This window comes from Aspergillus welwitschiae (genome assembly GCF_003344945.1).
Source record: "Aspergillus welwitschiae strain CBS 139.54b unplaced genomic scaffold BDQ94scaffold_40, whole genome shotgun sequence".
NCBI classification, from domain to species: Eukaryota; Fungi; Ascomycota; class Eurotiomycetes; order Eurotiales; family Aspergillaceae; genus Aspergillus; species Aspergillus welwitschiae.
This window is the reverse complement of record NW_020798734.1, coordinates 194,818-208,388: the sequence shown is the minus strand read 5'-3', so window position 1 is coordinate 208,388 and position 13,571 is coordinate 194,818. Positions and strand designations below refer to the sequence as shown.

The 13,571-nt window shown below is 52.5% G+C and overlaps 6 protein-coding genes across 6 annotated transcripts; 5 read left to right on the top strand and 1 right to left on the bottom strand.

Moving 5' to 3' along the window:
• Window positions 1-517: 517 nt before the first annotated feature.
• Window positions 518-3,192, bottom strand: BDQ94DRAFT_183096 (fungal specific transcription factor domain-containing protein; the record flags this gene model as incomplete). The annotated part of the gene is made up of 7 exons (XM_026774327.1): window positions 518-1,239; window positions 1,296-1,472; window positions 1,508-1,717; window positions 1,766-1,898; window positions 1,952-2,176; window positions 2,213-2,973; window positions 3,059-3,192. The coding sequence occupies 7 exons, from the start codon at window positions 3,190-3,192 to the stop codon at window positions 564-566; spliced, it is 2,316 nt and encodes a 771-aa protein (XP_026622042.1). The 3' UTR covers window positions 518-563.
• Window positions 3,193-3,773: 581 nt separating this feature from the next.
• On the top strand, window positions 3,774-4,542 carry BDQ94DRAFT_151217 (SRPBCC domain-containing protein). Its single transcript, XM_026767721.1, has 2 exons — window positions 3,774-3,867; window positions 3,929-4,542. The coding sequence occupies exons 1-2, from the start codon at window positions 3,808-3,810 to the stop codon at window positions 4,355-4,357; spliced, it is 489 nt and encodes a 162-aa protein (XP_026622041.1). The 5' UTR covers window positions 3,774-3,807; the 3' UTR covers window positions 4,358-4,542.
• An 813-nt stretch (window positions 4,543-5,355) lies between these two features.
• On the top strand, window positions 5,356-6,434 carry BDQ94DRAFT_162421 (aromatic alcohol reductase; the record flags this gene model as incomplete). Its single annotated transcript, XM_026769539.1, has 2 exons — window positions 5,356-5,427; window positions 5,487-6,434. The coding sequence occupies 2 exons, from the start codon at window positions 5,356-5,358 to the stop codon at window positions 6,432-6,434; spliced, it is 1,020 nt and encodes a 339-aa protein (XP_026622040.1).
• A 682-nt stretch (window positions 6,435-7,116) lies between these two features.
• BDQ94DRAFT_183092 (purple acid phosphatase family protein) lies at window positions 7,117-9,002 on the top strand. The gene is made up of 2 exons (XM_026774326.1): window positions 7,117-7,283; window positions 7,353-9,002. Exons 1-2 carry the CDS (start codon window positions 7,151-7,153, stop codon window positions 8,714-8,716), a joined length of 1,497 nt encoding a protein of 498 aa, XP_026622039.1. The 5' UTR covers window positions 7,117-7,150; the 3' UTR covers window positions 8,717-9,002.
• A 1,177-nt stretch (window positions 9,003-10,179) lies between these two features.
• BDQ94DRAFT_183088 (uncharacterized protein) lies at window positions 10,180-11,602 on the top strand. The gene is made up of 4 exons (XM_026774325.1): window positions 10,180-10,442; window positions 10,515-10,874; window positions 10,933-11,070; window positions 11,126-11,602. Exons 1-4 carry the CDS (start codon window positions 10,187-10,189, stop codon window positions 11,428-11,430), a joined length of 1,059 nt encoding a protein of 352 aa, XP_026622038.1. The 5' UTR covers window positions 10,180-10,186; the 3' UTR covers window positions 11,431-11,602.
• A 67-nt stretch (window positions 11,603-11,669) lies between these two features.
• BDQ94DRAFT_151212 (uncharacterized protein) lies at window positions 11,670-13,399 on the top strand. Its single transcript, XM_026767720.1, has one exon. The coding sequence runs from the start codon at window positions 11,983-11,985 to the stop codon at window positions 13,108-13,110; it is 1,128 nt and encodes a 375-aa protein (XP_026622037.1). The 5' UTR covers window positions 11,670-11,982; the 3' UTR covers window positions 13,111-13,399.
• The last annotated feature ends 172 nt before the right edge of the window (window positions 13,400-13,571 follow it).

Genomic DNA, 13,571 nt, shown 5'->3' with positions numbered 1-13,571 from the left:
TCCTGCATGTGTTGATATGCATGTGCCTCGATATAGCAGCAGCGAGCGCATGCGCCAGGTCCCATTGAGTAGTCGAACTTTCTTCACAGTAAATGTGAGAAGTCAAATCTGGAAGAGCCGACCTGCTGTTGTCGTTTTGCCAGGGTTGAGAGTCCAGAAGTTTATTATCATTGAATACATTACAATAATAGCATGCATATCTACTTCCACTTGAAGGTGGCTTTTGTTACATGTTCTTTACCGCATTACAGAGGATCCTGAAATGAACAACACTGTAGCCTTTACCTTCACCCCTTTCTCCCGGCGTCAACAATCCGCCCCATCATTGGGGAGGCAGCTAGTGTTTTTATCGGAAAAATTTACCGAGTGTAGAAGGCATTAGAAGCTATTTCGACGTTCATTACGCTTGTCTGCATGCCTGGCCCACTCGGCAAGGAGACTTGGAATTCGCAGTTGGATGTTGCTGGAAACCCTCATAGAGCATCCACCCATTAAGCTACACGATTAGATACATTGGCGGGCATATACCAAAAGAGGGCAAACGTCATCCAATATATCCCCACTTATACGAATGCGCGAGGGATCCCTTCACTGAGTAGGATGTTGCAGAGATTGGGTCCCATGAAATCAACTGTGGACGCGGGGGCGTCGGCAATGGCAGAGTAATATGGCACGAGATCACTAAGCTCAGTGTCCAGACCCGTGACGGAACTCTCTGTTACCGCAGGCTGACACTGCACACTTGAGTACGCTTCGCTACCATCCCGGTTCCACCCCGCTGATTCTGAAAGGTCCAGCTTACGGCTATAAGCAAAGTTTACTCTGCCTGCGCGAGCTCGGCGTTTCTGTCGGCACACTTGCCATTGTTGGCGCAAAGTGCCCAGGAAGACGCTGGTGCGTCGGGCATTCTCAAAGCAGCTGGCCATACGGTCAAGGGCCCTAAAGCAAGTACTGAGGTGGATCACCAGGTGTTGATCTTGAGACGTGGTTTTGGCGGGAATGGTGTTGAAAATCAATATTAGTGCGGCGGAGAATACGAACGAAACCATTTGTATACTTGACTTGTCAAATCCGTAGGATTTCTCATAGAGGTCCAGCAGTTGAACGATGGCCACTGCAGATTCGATGCACATTCTTCGAGCATGGCCTGAACCTGGGCCTTGAGGAGGCTGGGGCTGTATATGGCGTCGGGAGATGTAGGGTTTATGGCAATGAATCATGAATTGGTAGTATTGCATACTTATGTTTATTAGTCCTCACAAGGGAACGGGGTGAATTATTCTAGAATGACTCACTGCAGGGTAAGAACATGGGGCAGCGGTGATCGGACAGTAGTCCCTTCATCAGCCTTGAGCTCTGCTGGGAGGTTAAGATGCCATTGTTGCAGCTTCTCAACTGTTACCGAAGCCAGCTCCTGCAGGGAGTGAGTAGAGATCTCCGAACAACCATATCTTGGCAAGTAACCATTAGCTCTAGGGAGATTTCTTAATCAGAAGCGGTATCTTACAAGACATCCGTAAGCGGGAGCATGATTTCGTAAAGGGAGACCCATTCCTGGCACAAAGGGTTGAAGGGGATTTGCGGGAAACTGGTCCCGAGGTGATCGGGATATGGCTTCCAGCTGGAGGTAGGAACCGGGCTCGGAGACACGGGCTTCCGCACGGTGACAGCATCCATCCGACATTGGGCGGAGCGGCCTAAATAGAATCCCCAGAACCTGCTTCGTAAGCAGGTCAACCCATGACAAGAGGCAAGATATACTTACTGTTCGTTGAGATAGACACCCCAGAAGACCATGCGGCGCACCTCGGCATCTTGATGAGGAATGATACCCTTTTCCACATACGGACCCATCTCGAGATGAAGCCCCAGGTCCAATGTGAGACGCATGGCCATTCCTTACTTATTTAGTCTCAATTCGTCCCCGTGTCGGGAAAGGGCTATAACCTACCACTGTAAAGCCATCCCCGGGTATCCCGAGTGCAGGATGCTTCATGATTGCTGAGAATCACAAGGGCCTGGATGGTTGCAATCGACGGGTTATCCAATTCAAGTTCCACCAAAAGCTTCGCCCGATCGCCAAAAAATTCGGCCAGTGATCGGGGAAAGGTGACAAAGTCGGGATGATATTTCGGTCCATAGGCGGCCCCCAGAGCGCACATGGCGTCCGACAAGGCTCGAGATTAGTACGGCGTGGCGAGGCCCTCCTCACGGCTCTGCGCACGAGACCGCCAGAAGCTCTCAGCATCAATAACATGCAGACTAGGATCCTGCCAGGCAAAGAAGAGATCAATTAGGTGCTTTTCGAATGCTTCGTCAACTTCTTGGTTGAGCTTGGCATTCTCCAGCAACTCGGGTGCATCTCGGGGAATGGCGACGGGTGGAGTGACATCCACCAGCGCATCCAGGAGCGTTAGATTGGAGGTGGAGCCAAAATATCGAAGTTGACCATCGTGAGTTACTTGCAATCGTCCCAGTCGACAGGAGAGCTGGTCGGTGACTTCGTCATCACTGTCTCCTACTTCTTCTTCTTCCTCCCTGGGCGCTTCCGAAATAGTAGAGTCTTTCCACGCCACCCGTTCTTTGTCAAACGAGAGGTCAAGAGGCTCCAGACAAACTGACGGCTGGTGAGACGGCCCTACGCTGTCAGTCTCATTCGGCTGGGTGGGAGGAGCGCTGCTGTTGACGGACACAGGCGTGGTGGGCAGGATATTAGCCTGCCCTGTTCGGCTGCTGGTGTCGTTGGGATCTGCAACCACGTCCTCGCATCGCAGCTCCAGGGCATCCAAAACATTCTTCAGGATGCGATGGTCCTCCTCATCGATGGGTGGAACTGGTAGGCCACACTCTCGGATATGGTGAACAAGGCTGTCCACCCGGCGTGCCAGCACGGCCACGGCCGGGCGCACGGGGACTTTCCGTTTGTCATCGCTTTGCCGGTAGCGACAGGTCTTGCCTCGAATGGCGCAGTTTCTACAAGTTGGGGTCCCCCCACCACACTGTTGCAGAGAATATCAGTCGCGCAGATAGTTAGATGAGGGGGTGGGGAGTTAGTTACCTTAACTTTCCCATCACGACAGGGGATGCAGGCCGTGGTAACATGCTTCCGAAGGGATCGTTGATTTCTGGATGTGGCGGGCATGGTCTGAACATGAGGTCCTCCGCTGTTCCCCTGATGGAGCCGAGAGACATTATAGATGAAGAACTCTTGAGTCAGGACGGCAAAGGGGAATGTCAATCCGAAATGAAAGAAAACTGCGCGAGTCTGGGATGGAGGATTGATGGCACAAACCCCCTCTCCGCCCGGAAATCATATCCCGAACGGACGGAGGGGGGAGGGTGGCCGCCGGTCGGAAATCCACCGTGTGCCCTGGAACATCGATTTCATTATGTACAAGCTGTCTGGATATATTGCAAAATACTTCGAATGCTTCCTCGTCGCCTCCCTGGGAACGGGGCAGGTGTTAGATGGACATGTCTTCAACCTGTCGATGAAGACTATATGCATGAATGGTGGCAGAAAGCATACCAATTTGGGTGCCACAGAATCTCAGATTCATACTGTCACATATGTTCTGGCTGTATCTGGCTGGGTATATTGTAAACCTCTGACGAACTGGGTCAATCTTTCTCGCAAGACTAACAATCGCATCCGAGCCACACATGGAGCTGCAACGATGAGGCTTTCGGACGCGGCATCCCGTACGCCCGCTCGAGTCGCCATATAAAGCCCATGCCGAATCCTGGATCACTGCTTGTCATCGCCAGTGACTCAACTGTGTCAGAATCCCTTGTGGCTAATATTTCATGTATACCATCACAACCAGCGTGGAGATCGCAGCCCCTCCCGGGGTGGTACGAGACAAGGTGCGGCCCATCCCGGCACCCCCAAATGTGCCCGAGCAAACTGACCTCGTCCTCGAATCAGTTCCTGGATTTCGCAGCTTTGCCCACTTACTCTCCATCTGGCTTTATTCGACACATCTCTTCTGTCACTGACAAGCCCCCCACGCAGCTCCAAGCCGGAGACCGATTGAACTGTACAGTCAACTACGGCAAGACGCATTTCACGCCCATCGTCCAAGCCAATACCCCGGCCCTCTTCAGCTGGGTGGGCTCAATTCCGGGAATTTTCACCGGCGAACACCGCTTCAACTTTGAATATATTGACGCAGATCAGCCTGGCAAACCGTACCGGACGCGCCTCGTCCACGAAGAGCGATTCACTGGACTGCTCAGTTTTCTCATGGGTCAAGGAATGCTAGCCAACGCAGCGGGGTGGAGAGAGAACACCCGCCAGGGGTTCGACACGTTCAACCGAGATTTCAAAGCTTGGGTGGAGGCCTCCAGGAGATGATTCATAGACACAATCTGTGGCCGAACAGGGGAGGAGCGTCATGTTGTGCCTTGTAGGGGCGACCAGAATCATGCCCTACTCAAGATTAAGTTATTAACGTAATCAACGGTTGGGCGGCCCATCTCGTTATCCCATATAAACGATGTCTTTTTGATTCCATTATATCTCGATTAATACTATATCTGATTAGTTATAACTTCACCTATAGGTTATATACATGAAAATAAATGATATATAATTTTTTTCTGATTTCTTAAAAATTTTCGTGTATAAAATATATCAATATATCCCATAGTATTACATATAAAATATATATATATCGTAGTATGATGAGATACTATCTATATTTACATAGATTTTTGGAAAGTATGAAGTAGTTATTTATATTACCTATAATCTATTTATGCAATATTGAGTTGTCTAGACATATAATAGTTGAGATATCTTGGGTTTAAAACAGAGTCCTTGGTATAGTGTTACCAGATGGGCCGTCCAACCGTTGATTACGTTAGTACGACAATAGCAACCAGTGAATAATCCTTCGACGAACTGTTCTACTGATTAGAAAGCTGAGGATAGATTTCACATCATCGCCAAGTAAAATCAGCAAGCCTGCCGCCCATCGCACCTGGATGAGGTGAGATTCGCTTGACTTCAGGCGGATCGGAGAATCGGTCACCGTATCTCCCGGGGTCGCAGGATCGCAGGATCGCAGGCTGGTGTCCACTCATCCATGGCCTGCTTCTTCCTGGGGAACCTTCGCGTGACATATCTCCGGGGGATCGGAGAGAAGGTTAGTTGCTGATTCATCTAACTCCGGGCGACGTATTGACGCCGAGACAATGGCGGAGATAACGCCTCTAATCCCCGATCGCTCGTACGGCGAGGAATCCCTCAAAAGTATATATTCACCTACTACTTGCTGCTACAACAGCATCAGATACGGACTCCACTCAATACTATATTCAAACAACAGGAAATCATCTGTGTCTTTCGTCATGACTGGCGAATACGTCAAGGATCAACCCGCTGGGTTCAGCAACCGTATTCAGCGCATTGCCATCGTCGGGGTAAGCCCCCTGTGCCCATCTGTGCCATCCACATCACTAACCACAAGTCTGATTGCCAGGCTGGGGGCACCGTCGGAAGGCCCATCGCCGAGGAACTGCTGCGGACTGGACAGCATAGCGTGACAGCCCTGACCCGCATCGGCAGTACGAGCCAGGTGCCTTCCGGCGTCCAGTCCATTGCCGTGGACTACGACGACGAGGCCAGTCTAGTACGCGCTCTACAGGGCCACGACTGCCTGATCATCAGCCTGTCAGTGCAGACCCCTCGCGATACTCAGCCAAAGCTGCTGCAGGCTGCCTCTCAGGCTGGTATCCGGCATGTGATGCCAAATGTCTGGGGCTGTGATGTCATGCACCCGCCGTTAGCCGACAGTGGCCTGAACTGGGGAGGGTTCCGCGAACTCGTGGCCGGCATCGAGGCCAAGGGCATGGGGTGGACCGCGCTGATCTGTGGATTCTGGTATGAGCACAGCCTGGTACTGGGACCGAGTGCATTCGGCTTCGATCTTCCCGCCAAGAAGCTCATCCTGAACGACGACGGCAACACCAAGATCAATATCAGCACCCTAGCCCAGTGTGGCCGAGCCGTGTCCACCCTTCTGAGCCTTCCGGTGCTCCCGGAAGATGAACAAGATGACCAGCTGACCCTGAATCGGTGGCGGAACAAGCCGGTGTATATTTCCAGTTTCCTGCTCAGTCAGCGAGACATGCTAGCAAGTTGGCTCCGAGTGACGGGCGAGACGGCGGACAGTTGGACGATTGAGCAGGAATCATCTCAGGGTCGGTACGAGCGCGGATTGGAGTTGATGAAGAAGGGAGATCATGCGGGATTGGTGCTGGCCATGTACTCGCGGGTCTTTTTCCCCAACGGCGATGGCAACCACGAGCAGCGTCGGGGGCTAGACAATGACTTGCTGCGACTTCCCACGGAGGATTTGGATGAACACACGCGCCAGGCCAAGGCCATGTCTGACCGGGGATACAATTATATGACAAACCGCAATTGACTGGTGTGGATGGTCGGGAATGTGCTGTTCCTGTGAGAATGTTTCTAGCGTGATGGGGTCCACTACTACTACCTCGCATGCAGCTTGTCAGTACTACTAGATAGTTAACCAGAGAGGGAATGCAACCCACCATTAACACGATGGTTAATAACTCCCATTGGTAGCCGAAACCAACCAGTCCCAAACAGGAGTGTCAGTCCATCGCCGACGGACTCCCGACCGAGAGTGATCGACAGACGGGAATAGCCTCGGTTCGTCTCTCCCCGAATGGCCTCTCCTCCCGAGCAGTGACAGCCGCGGCCGATCCCACGTGCGGCACTAACCCCTTCATCCAAGCTTCTCACTCGTTCTCTGTCTCCGTCGCCCGTCAAACTTGCAGAAATCAAATTAAATGAGGCGGAGATGAACAGCAGCCCCTCTCTTGCTGCTCGCGTTCCAAGCAGAAGTGCGGGCCGGCGCACGTTGCCTGCCAAATAACCCTATTCTGCAGCGTCCCCCGAAAAGCTCTCCTGACGCGATGCATTCCTTGCATTCACTGCTCCGCATCTATCTTATCCCCTCCCACGTGTTAGTCCTGAGACGCATTTTCTGGTCATGCGGCCGCCCACTGAAGTAGCATATATATACCCTTGCGACCGTCATCCTTGAAATGGCTTTTAAGGAATGTCTTCCACGGGCGTCAATCAAATTTACATTCGCCCTGATCATTCGCCAGCATGTCCAAGCTTCTCGCCTTGACCAAGGTGCTGCCTGTCCTCGCGGTGGGTTCCTTGGCCGTCGACTACCCTACCATCCCCAAGGACAAGACCACCCCTTACCAACAGCGACTGGCAATCTATGGACCCAACGGTGAGGAACCCAGCTGTCCGTCTTCAGCACACCAGAACCACCGCTGACGTTCAGGACCAAATGATTCAGCTGTCTCCGTCGCATGGAACACCTATGAGCAGCTGAACCAGAGCTGTGTCGAGTATGGCACCTCAAGCAGCAACCTGGACTCCAAGGCCTGCTCGACCAAGTCGACCACCTACTCAACCTCGAGGACCTGGTCTAACGTCGCCTACCTGACCGACCTCACCCCGGCCACCACCTACTACTACAAGATCGTGTCCGACAACTCCACCGTGGGGCAATTCCTCAGCCCGCGCACACCCGGTGACACGACCCCTTTCAGCATGGACGTCATTATTGACCTGGGTGTCTACGGCACCGATGGTTACACGCTCTCCTCGCGCAAGGCAAAGAAGTCCGACATTCCCCAGGTCGAGCCCGATCTGAACCACACCACCATTGGCCGCCTGGCTGATACCATCGACGACTACGAGCTGGTCATTCATCCCGGTGATTTTGCGTATGCCGATGACTGGTATGAGGATGTTGGGAACTGGCTGGACGGCTCCGATGCCTACCAGTCCATTCTGGAGCGCTTCTATGACCAGCTGGCTCCCATCTCCGGTAGCCGACTGTACATGCCGGGACCAGGCAACCACGAGGCCGACTGCAGCGAGATTCCCTATCTTAACGCCCTCTGCCCTGAGGGTCAGAAGAATTTTACCGACTTCCTGCACCGCTTCGATGCCACCGTTCCTAGCGCTTTCGCTTCTCAGTCCACCAACACCACCGCCCAGGCACTCGCCGAGAAGGCGCGCAGTCTGGCCGTCCCACCCTTCTGGTACTCTTTCGAGTATGGCATGGTTCACGTCACCATGATCGACACCGAGACTGACTTCAAGGAGGCTCCCGACGGCACTGATGGCTCGGCAGACCTTGACTCGGGCCCGTTCGGCTTCAAGAACGAGCAGCTGGAATTTCTCGAAGCCGACCTGGCCAGCGTCGACCGCACCGTTACCCCCTGGGTGGTGGTGGCCGGTCATCGCCCCTGGTACACCACCGGCAGCGGCAACGCCTGCGATGTCTGCCAGGAGGCCTTTGAGGACATCTTCTACAAGTACGGCGTTGACCTAGGCGTTTTTGGTCACGTCCACAACTCGCAGCGCTTCCAGCCCGTGGTCAATGACACTGCTGACCCGAATGGCCTGAACAACCCCAAGGCGCCCATGTACATTGTCGCAGGCGGGGCCGGCAACATTGAGGGCCTGAGTTCCGTGGGTACAGAGCCTTCATACACGGCCTTTGCCTACGCCGACGACTACAGCTACAGTACTCTGCGCTTCCTCAACTCGACAGCGCTGCAGGTTGACTTTATCCGCTCCACTACGGGCGAGACACTGGACTCCAGTGTGCTGTACAAAGATCATTCCACTCAATTTGTTGTGCAGTAGGTGTATTTGGCAGGATGGAAAAATTATGAAAGGGAGGATGAAGTTGTAGATATGTGTATATATAATGAGGATTGACATGGCTCCTGAGCCCGGGAAGTTGATCGTGACTATAATCTATATATTCAACAATCTCACTGGAAGGCGCGACCCACTGTCTCGAGATACTTACTATTAATACTGTCTTCCTTCCTGCACAGTGCTTTAGAATACCTTGTGAATCTGAATGGCCGGTATTTAACGTGAGTCAGATATCGCCGCATTTGTGTATTCTTCTAGATAGCTGTGGGAAGCCAACCATCTTCCTCACTCAAAGTCGCCTGGATAGGGGGTATTTGCCGGTCACATATGGGCAAAGGTTGATGATCATTGTCTCATTATATTTTTGAAGCATACGCTTTGGTCTAATTAAGACCAGGACCAGTGGCTCAGCATTGGTCTCTTCCAGGATACAAAGCCAGACAAACACCTATAATCATCCCAATATCGGTTTAATATCATTTAAGAATCTAAATGACTTGTTAATTGTTGCTATAGGATAGGCTTTCAGGCGGTGATTCTGGCCCGTATTTCCTCTCTCTCCCGTCCCAGATGCATCCCTGTGCGACTGCAGCTTGCGCCATAAGACGGGACACTAAGATTGAGATCACCCCGTCCTTTTGAAAGCCGGTGTTTCTCCAGCGTGCGACGACTCTGACTGCTACATCCCAGGCCCGATCAGTCAGCATTGTCTGTGGTCCAATGCCAATCTGCTTAAGGACAAAGATGGCAGCATGCCATTGCGGGTATCCCTGGAAGAGCCATGACCACTGCTTGGTGCGAGGGTCGGTCTCGAGCAAATACGAAAACTCCAATATTCCAATGGCTGTCACGAAGAGCTGTTCCCACTTGAGTTCTCCCACGTCTGAGGGGGCTATCAACGACCCTGCTCAGCCGCGGACATGCCTTCAGGGAGGTGGGCAATCAACCATGATCGAGCAAGAGCCAGGCGGATGACTGTGGCTGTCACCCACTGCAATGGAATTGAGACGTCGCAGAACCCCAGGCACTGCCTCCGCATTCGATTGTGTATTTCTTTCAGCCCATGAAGCCTTTTCGCCACGTTCAGTGAGCCGCTTTCATCGTAGTTGCTGCTGCTACAACGCAGATCGTATGCGAATAGACATTTGCCTGTCTCAGTCGAAGATAAACACTTCAAAATCCAGTTAACATCATGCTCCGGATGGACAGGATGTTATGTAAGCAAAGATGCCCCCATGGCTCGGCATTGAAATGAAGCCCGAGAGTGGCACGGTTAGTCAATCATGGAAGATCATTCATCATTTGGACTTCGGGGCCAACATAGACGTCACATTAATAATATAACTCAGACAAATCGGGTTTATTAAGTCAGATGACGATCATTATAATATAGACAAGGGTATGCTCGTCCCTTTCATTTCGCGCCCTTGGAACAGCCATCATTGAAACAACATGGCGCACTCTTCCACCAATACTGCAATCCCCAGAGGCTCTTGGATTTTAGTCACCGGCGTTAATGGCTATGTGGCCTCTCACACGGCGCGCCAACTCCTACGGGAAGGCTACCGAGTCCGTGGAACTGTACGGAACCCATCCAAGAGCCAATGGGTCGAAGACCTGTTCCATGAGAAGTATGGTGCCGACCATTTTGAGTTGGTCAAGGTTGAGGACATAACTGTGCCTGGTGCTTTTGACGACGCGGTCAAAGGTGGGTCTTGCCTCTATTGCGAACTGTGGGAAGTCCAGTATGGTTCTCAGAAGAACTAATCGACAGCCACAGGCGTTTCTGGCGTGGCCCACGTCGCAACCATCCTGGGCCACACACCCGACTTAATCACGGGTGTTATCAGTACCAATCGGAACCTCCTTGTTAGCGCGGCGAGGGAAGATACCATAAAGCGATTCGTGTACACCTCCTCCTCCGAGGCAGCAACCTTCTCATCCTTCTTGGAGCACCAAGCGGGGCCAAGCATGCCTATATCTGTGGATACGTGGAATGAAGAGGCAATCCGGAGAAGCCAGGCTAATGCGATGGGTCCGAAGGGAGGCTTTGACATGTATGCCGCCAGCAAGACGCTAGGCGAGCAGGAGATCTGGAAGTGGGCTGAAGAGAATCGCCCGGGAATTGTTATAAACACCGGTAGGTCAAACGCACTCTATGAAGTGCCCTAAAACCCGACTAAACTCATGGTATGCAGTTTTGCCTTCCGTATGCTTCGGGGCCTCCATCGATGCGAACTTCCAGGGCCATGCGTCATCCTCTGCTTGGCCAGCAGCTATCTTCCGTAACCAATTTGATCAAGTCTGGCCGTTCCTGAAGCACGTCATACCTACAGGTACTATAATTCTGATTCACAAAAATCGGGCGTTCAAGCTGATGTGGATTGACAGGAGCCTACTGCGTTGATGCGGAGGATGTCGCACTTCTTCATGTGGCGGGTCTCACACTCCCAGACGTGAATAATGAGCGAATCTTCGCTTTTGGGAACCCTTTTACATGGAACGAAGTCGTATCCATCTTTCGAAATGCTTTCCCCGATCGCGAATATCCAAGCGAACTACCAGGTGCAGACAAAAGGATTCATTATGACATCGGTCCGGATGCCCGCGCCCAGGATTTACTGAGGGTAATGGGAAAGCCTGGGTGGTCTACCTTGGAGGACACTTTGATGGCGAATGTGTCAGACATACTGTAGAATGAGTTCTAGTACTTTTACTTTGGTAAATGCACAGACGTGGAGAAGCCTCCGAAACTACCAGGAATCCGTTCATTCCTTCGAGAGGCTCGTCTTGCTCTGGAGTCAAAACACGTCCCAGCACGGTGTTTCTGTGCGGCTACTTACTGAACCGTACAATGAGATCTCGATCTAGATGTCTTGGAATCTTGTAGAAGTAGATTGGCCGCCTCGGATTGCTTCCTATGAAAACTGTACCTGTTTGGGGCATCGTCTCTTTCTGGTTTTCAGTTAACCTCCACTTTCGGAGTTGCCTCGAATGTGACAAGAGCATTCTTGCCAAGCACGCCAAAACAATATATTGCAGGCTACCAAGCAGATGATGTGACTCAAGTGTCTCAACATGATGAACTTGGAAGAGTTCCAAGTGGGGCGGAAGCGGATACCATAGGTTCCAAGTCCAGGCTGCAGCTGGAGGCCTAAATAACACCCAGTATTTTAAGCGAATTTTACCTTCCAGGGTCTCCTTGCCTCTTTCCAGTCATTGTCACCTCTTTTCATTTCGCAGTAATTATGTCAACGAACGCTCCGAACAGCACCAACCCGTCGTCCCTCGACGCGGACGAAATCATGCGGCAGGCAGTTGATCGGTTCCGCACGCGCATGGCGGCCGCCAACCAAAAGTTCGTCCAGGACCGCATCGATGAGATTGACGCCCGCGGACTCGCGACTGAGAAAGAGAAAATCCGCAAGTTGCAGGATTGGCGCCATTTCGACGACTTAGACCGAGACGAACCGGACGGTCACAACAGCCCCGACGCCCGCCGCATAAGCGACCAGTTCCGGCAGACGCGAGAGTTGGCGGCAGTGCCGGCGCTGCTGGCCAAGGAGACACGCCCCCTGTTCGCCATGGACGGGGTCCACCCGCCGCGGCTCCGCACGCCAGAAGCCCGGGAAATGTTTCTCGACACCCTGCAGGAAGTATTCCACCGGCAGGCGGAGGAGTGGGCGGCCGCCGAGGAGGAGGATTTAGATTTAGCCTCGGAGCCGATCCCGCGCTGTGAGGAGCTGGGCCGGCTTTTAACATATGCCCACGAGGTGGAAGACCCGGACTTTCGCCACTCGGGCGTCGCCCCCTTCGAGGCAGCGTTATTAGTGCAAAGCCGGTATGGAAGCTTCCCCTGTCTGGACACGCAGGAGCAGCGGGACCAGTACCATGCGCGTGTACGCCAGGAATGTGCGCGGCTGCGGGAGTGGCTGGAGGGGGAGAACTCGGACTTGATCAATAAGGCCAAGATTGTGGCCGGTCCGGATGAAGATCTGGAGGTCCGAGCGGGCGTGGTCACGGGCAGCGGCTACGTGGGGGAGTATCCGAAGTGGTACAGCGCGTACCTGTACTGCCGGAAGCGTCTAGAGGAGGATATGGATGGGATCGAATTCCGCGATGATGGTATCCTGGACGCCCCCAATATCCAGGAGTGGGGGTGGCGCGTGGTGTTTATGGAGGCCGAGGCGTCTCCCGTCTTCGAGCCGCAGATACTCTACGGACGGAAGCCGCGCTTTGACTCGATCCCAGAGTTTTTGGACTGGTACGCGAGCTGGGCGGACAACTTGGATGCCCGCGGGGTGCTCAGTCTCCGCCGGCATCTGAGAAATTGTGATACTGATTGCGAGTCCGATTATGAGGAGCACTGCTTATAAGAACCATGTCCCCATGTGTGAGGGAGGGAATAACACGTTGAGAAGAAACAATTGGGCCATCGCTCGGTGCTGCTTGCACGATTTCCGGAACTGACTTAAACAAAGCTCATTTTCAATGCAAAACATCATATACAAGCAGAGAAATTTCGAAGGAAGAAGACAAATGTGGGCAAGCTGGGGCACAAATGAGAGAACAAGCCTCGCAGTAGTGATCCTCGCGATCCTCTGCTCTATATCTCGAAAGTAGGTACAGTAGTTGAAAGGCATTTCTGACAGTTAATTGCATTGGCTTCTATCTTTCGTAAGGACTGCTTAGTGTTACATCCATCCTTATAACAAGCGGTCGGCTTGGACACTCATCTCAGTAGCTACAGGCAGCCTTGATGTACCCTTTAATCTGTGATCTCTGAGATGTAGTTATTATAGGACAGAACAGGAGATCTTTCAAATCATTATGCCCT